This window comes from Salvia hispanica, chromosome 5, assembly GCF_023119035.1.
Source record: "Salvia hispanica cultivar TCC Black 2014 chromosome 5, UniMelb_Shisp_WGS_1.0, whole genome shotgun sequence".
NCBI classification, from domain to species: Eukaryota; Viridiplantae; Streptophyta; class Magnoliopsida; order Lamiales; family Lamiaceae; genus Salvia; species Salvia hispanica.
Window position 1 is genome coordinate 39909196 of NC_062969.1, and position 4521 is coordinate 39913716.

Below are 4521 nucleotides of genomic sequence, written 5' to 3' on the forward strand. Positions count from 1 at the left end.
TGGGTCATCCCCAATTAAGAGTAGCACTTCACTTTTACCATAAATGGTAAGTAGGTCTCATATTTCACTAACTCATTTCACTTACACTTTATTATAAAACAATGGGTCCCACATTCCACCAACTTTTTCAACCAACTTTTCTTTACATTTTTTAAAACTCGTGTCTGGTCAAAGTGCTACTCCTAATTGGGGACGGAGGGAGTACTATGTAAAGACGAATAAAATTTAAACATCAAACACAAACACTGAGAGAGATATCAAAGCAACAAATCTACGATAACTTGAAGGCAGAACTAATCAGCTCCCAAAATTTGCACCACATTTATTTAGTAACAATGAGAGGCTAAGTCCATAATTTAAGTACCATAATTTAAGTAGCAGAAATAAAACCATAATTCAAAAAGATGTCCTCCAACAAGTAGTCTGATAGCATCTTCATCTAACAAGCAGGTAGGCACGAAGGAGGGCTCTTTTTAGGAGGCAAACCCCATTCCTTTGATTCAGTTAAATTCGAACGCTTTTCCATTCTTGAAGGCGAAAGAGGCCCCAGCCGACGAATGCGTCTCTTTGGTACAGGAGATGGCGGCATAGAAAAAGGGGAAAAAATGACATGGAAAAAACTATAAAATCAGTTGAAGAAGCGGTAAAATCTTCGATACATTGATATAATGATATAATCTCTGTAATATAACTTGGATAGCAAAACGAAGAAGGCGGTTACCTGGCTACCACTTTCATGGCGCGGAACGCAAATTTGGTGCATGATGAGAGGACTTTAATTAGCTGAAGGTGTGAAGACAGTCAGACAGATACCAGGAGCATGCTATCTTTATGAAACAGATCTATGATATTGGCTAGCTTTATGAAACATGAAAGGCAAACAAACTTGTAAATTTGCATACTTAGAGTCTGTTTAGAGTTAAAAGTCTGCAATCTGCATGACTCGAAACAAAATCCGGAAAGTTTGAGATCCTCTGTTTAAAAAAATATACTGAATTGAAATAAGAAATAAAAAAATGTAACAAAATAATGACTTCATTATAAACTGACTCTCCTTATTTATGAAAGATATCAACATAATAAAGCAAAAAAACTACCTTATTCCAACAGATAGAGGCCAAATTGGTACAAGCTGCAGTATTAGGTTCCATAAAGATAAAAACTGTTGCAGCTTCTTTCGCCTTCGCTTCAACATTTCCTCCAGTATTACTTTCCATCTTTGACAGCATTTTATCATCCTTGGTTAAACCATCCATCTTAAAACCAGATTCAGAAACAGCTTTTATATTCTCAGGTTGGAGAAGTTTTCTGTTTGCCGGAGAACTATCAATTCTAGTTCCGTCAACCATAGCCTTATCTAACTTTGACTGAAAACAGTAAGAAAGTTGTGCATTATATAACCTAGAGAGAGGGAGAGAAAAGTTTCGGAATTATGATCATAATCATTACATTTTCACAAAGCAATAAATGGTTATTTGAGGAAAAATGTCAGTTAAGAATTCTTAATACAGATGGTAGTGAGGGATCTGTTTTGAGAGTATCTTAATTGATGTGTAAAGAGTTGATATGAAATGCCAGAACTGGCAATATTTTTTTGTTTCGTTTAGCATGTTTTCACTTTTCAATTACATTAACAAAACTCCAAAGCACAATGTAAATCTAGAAAAAGATCTGATAAGACTATCTCTCACCTCATTTTTGCTTATAACCTCTGACAACTTGGTTGGCACAAGATTGAGTATCATCATTCTGTCACAGTTTGCCTGCTCAGTATGACCGCCTGCAGACGAAAAAATCACATGATAACAATCTCATGATCATCAGAAAGAAGGTTGCTACAAACTTCTAGTACATTAAGGGAACAGTTAAACTGGTGTTTGTTCTTAAGATGTGTTTAGAGGGTTCACTTCAAGTTAAACTTTATCTGGTTTGATATAATTCCAGAAATCCCACACACAGATATCAAGTCAAGTCTTGATAATCATACCTTCAGCCTTTTTATCAGCAACCTCTGCAGAACGGGGAGTAACAATAATGACCTATAATTAGACAAGCAAACCTTTTGAAAAGAGCAAAACAAAAACTATTTCACTGTCCACCATATTACACATCTCTGAATAATCATAGTATTCATACACCACATCCTGCCATTCATATATACGGAAAACTTAAATTACCCAAAAAATGGAAAAACCAAAGTGAAGATACTACCAAGAACCGTCCAAAAGACCACAACAAACACATACACAGGGTTTGTTTAGAGACAGAAGTGGTATTATGTAAGCTATAGATCATGGACAGAGCAGGAAATTAAAAAGATAAGTGACACATAGTATATAGTTAACGAACAATGTTTGGACTATTTGTTCAAAGAAGAGTGGTTAGCTTGGATTCTGGAGGAGTGCTTTAATACAGATGGTAGGGAGGGATCTTATATGGAAGTGTCTTCACTGATGTGTAAAGACTTGTTATGCAATAGCAGAACTGGCAGTTTTTTATTTTGTTTCATCGTTTATCTTATGATTATCTATAATAGCATGTTTTCAACACCCCCATCCCTAGAAGGATCACGATAGGAATCTAGGAAAAGATCAAATAATACTATCTCTCACCTCACATGCAAGCCTTGAGCACAATGACGACATGGCTGTCAGAAGACTCCGGCCTACAAGAAAATGCACTTCATAAGAATTTCAGTTTAATTGCACAAAATCACATAGTAACCAATTCTCACATTCATCGGGTTGCTGCAACTTGTACCACATTAAAGGAAAGGTTGTTGAATATAATAAAAAAAGTGCAATGGTGTTTTACATGGTGTATGTTCTTAAGATGCATTTAGAGGATTAACTTGATGTATCTAGGGGGTTAACTTCAAGTTAAATGTTACCCTGTTCATCAAACTGTGGCATAGCAGCTTCAAAGAATCTTATACTCTTCTTTAGGGCATCAAGATCTGCTTGTTCCAACTCAATATATCGTGCACAACGTATAATTCCCTGCTAACAAACACAGAGAAGGAAAAACTGTAAGTAGAAATCAAATGAAACAAAGCACTGTTAATTTTAACTTATATCCAATGATACACTGTTTTAGTTAGAAATTTTTTTTTTGCAGCAATCAGCCTGATAAAATAATTCTCTTATAAGCATAATTCTGACAGTTAATAAATGAGAACGAAGATATATGTAAAGTTTAGGATTCAAAACACCCCCAAATTGCATTTGTAGTCCACATCCTGATGCAACACATTTCTGCGGCTAACCATTATAATTCCTTTCATAATCTGTTCCTAATTGGTGAATTCCACACGAACAACTTCCATCACCTTTAGCTTCCAAAAGAGAGTGCAATTGCTTCACTACAACTATTAATTTTGTTCTGATTTGCCATCTAATACTGCAGATCCGGTTCATAAACAACCACGTTTTGCAGGAATAGTGAGGTTGGAATGCATAATGATCGTTACCTGGTGATCAAGCAGTCCGAGATTCTGGAGAGCTTCCATCTTTGCGACGCAGAATTTCTCAAATATTTTACGAGAACGAGAAAGCGATGTCGTTAGCTAAACCAGCTTGCTCTTGCTCATGTTATGAATATATAACAGTCCCAATGCACTTGACCAGTGTCAAATTTTTATGCTACTAAACAAAATAAAATATTAAAATAATACTACAAATAATTATAAAAATATAAAAAAATAAGAAAATAAAAATAGTACAATTTGGATGAACATAAAACATGATATAGTAATTAGTTGGCGTACTTAGTGAGAAATGAAGTGAAGTGGAAAAAAAAAATCAGAGAAAACGTAGAGTAATTGGCATCAATTTTTATAATTTTAAATAAATAAAATAACAAATTGAATTTGAAAATTACTAAATATAAAATGAAAAATATGAATAATTAATTTCAGAGAAGCGCCTGCCGCGATCCATCCCATTTCCGATCCGGCGGTTAAGAGCACTCCCAATGGTCTCCATTATTTCTCCCTTATTTCTCCCTAACTCCTGCCACATCAGCGCCACATCAGCACCAAAATTTATCCCCATTTTTTAGCCAACTTTTAGCCAACTACTCCAATGGTTTCTCCCTTATTTCTCCCTTATTTCTCCCTAACTCAACATTTCATTTTTACATCATCATTTTTAATATTGTTTAATTTTCCCTACAAATGTGTTTAATAAATAGATTTATAATGAACAATTCATCGTTGTATTAATCATTGGAAAATATAATACAACGAGAAAAAAAAACTAAAAATAAAAAACATAAAAAACAAAGATTTAAAAAAACAAAGATTTAAAAAAAACTACAAATAAAAACTATAGAAAACAAAGATTTAAAAAAACAAAGATTTAAAAAAAACTACATATAAAAACCATAAAAACAAAGATTTAAAAAAAAAATAAAAAAAAATAAAAATAAAAATTATCGCCGAATCGCGCCCACAGTGGTCGGCGATGATTCGGCGATAAATCGGCGATAATAAGGGAGTTGGCGATAATAAGGGAGTTTTAT

General features: G+C 34.0%; 1 protein-coding gene across 2 annotated transcripts; it reads right to left on the reverse strand.

Annotated features, from left to right (window-relative positions):
• Window positions 1-253: 253 nt before the first annotated feature.
• On the reverse strand, window positions 254-4067 carry LOC125190887. 2 transcript variants are annotated; one of them, XM_048088303.1, is made up of 8 exons: window positions 3470-4067; window positions 2891-2999; window positions 2613-2665; window positions 1988-2039; window positions 1692-1780; window positions 1098-1367; window positions 722-783; window positions 254-565 (listed from the first exon to the last, which is right to left on the reverse strand). In XM_048088303.1, the coding sequence occupies exons 1-8, from the start codon at window positions 3506-3508 to the stop codon at window positions 505-507; spliced, it is 735 nt and encodes a 244-aa protein (XP_047944260.1). In that variant the 5' UTR covers window positions 3509-4067; the 3' UTR covers window positions 254-504. The 2 variants fall into 2 exon arrangements, with proteins under 2 accessions (XP_047944260.1, XP_047944259.1); XM_048088302.1 differs by having other exon boundaries at window positions 2891-3002.
• Window positions 4068-4521: the final 454 nt, after the last annotated feature.

Excerpts from the sequence above, each read along its gene's own strand:
- LOC125190887 (XM_048088302.1), bottom strand. The coding sequence starts at position 3,508 with ATGGAAGCTCTCCAGAATCTCGGACTGCTTGATCACCAG. Across the intron at positions 3,003-3,469 it reads TCGGACTGCTTGATCACCAG|CAGGGAATTATACGTTGTGC; the intron begins GTAACGATCATT and ends TGTGTTTGTTAG. Across the intron at positions 2,040-2,612 it reads GCTCAAGGCTTGCATGTGAG|GTCATTATTGTTACTCCCCG; the intron begins GTGAGAGATAGT and ends GTCTAATTATAG.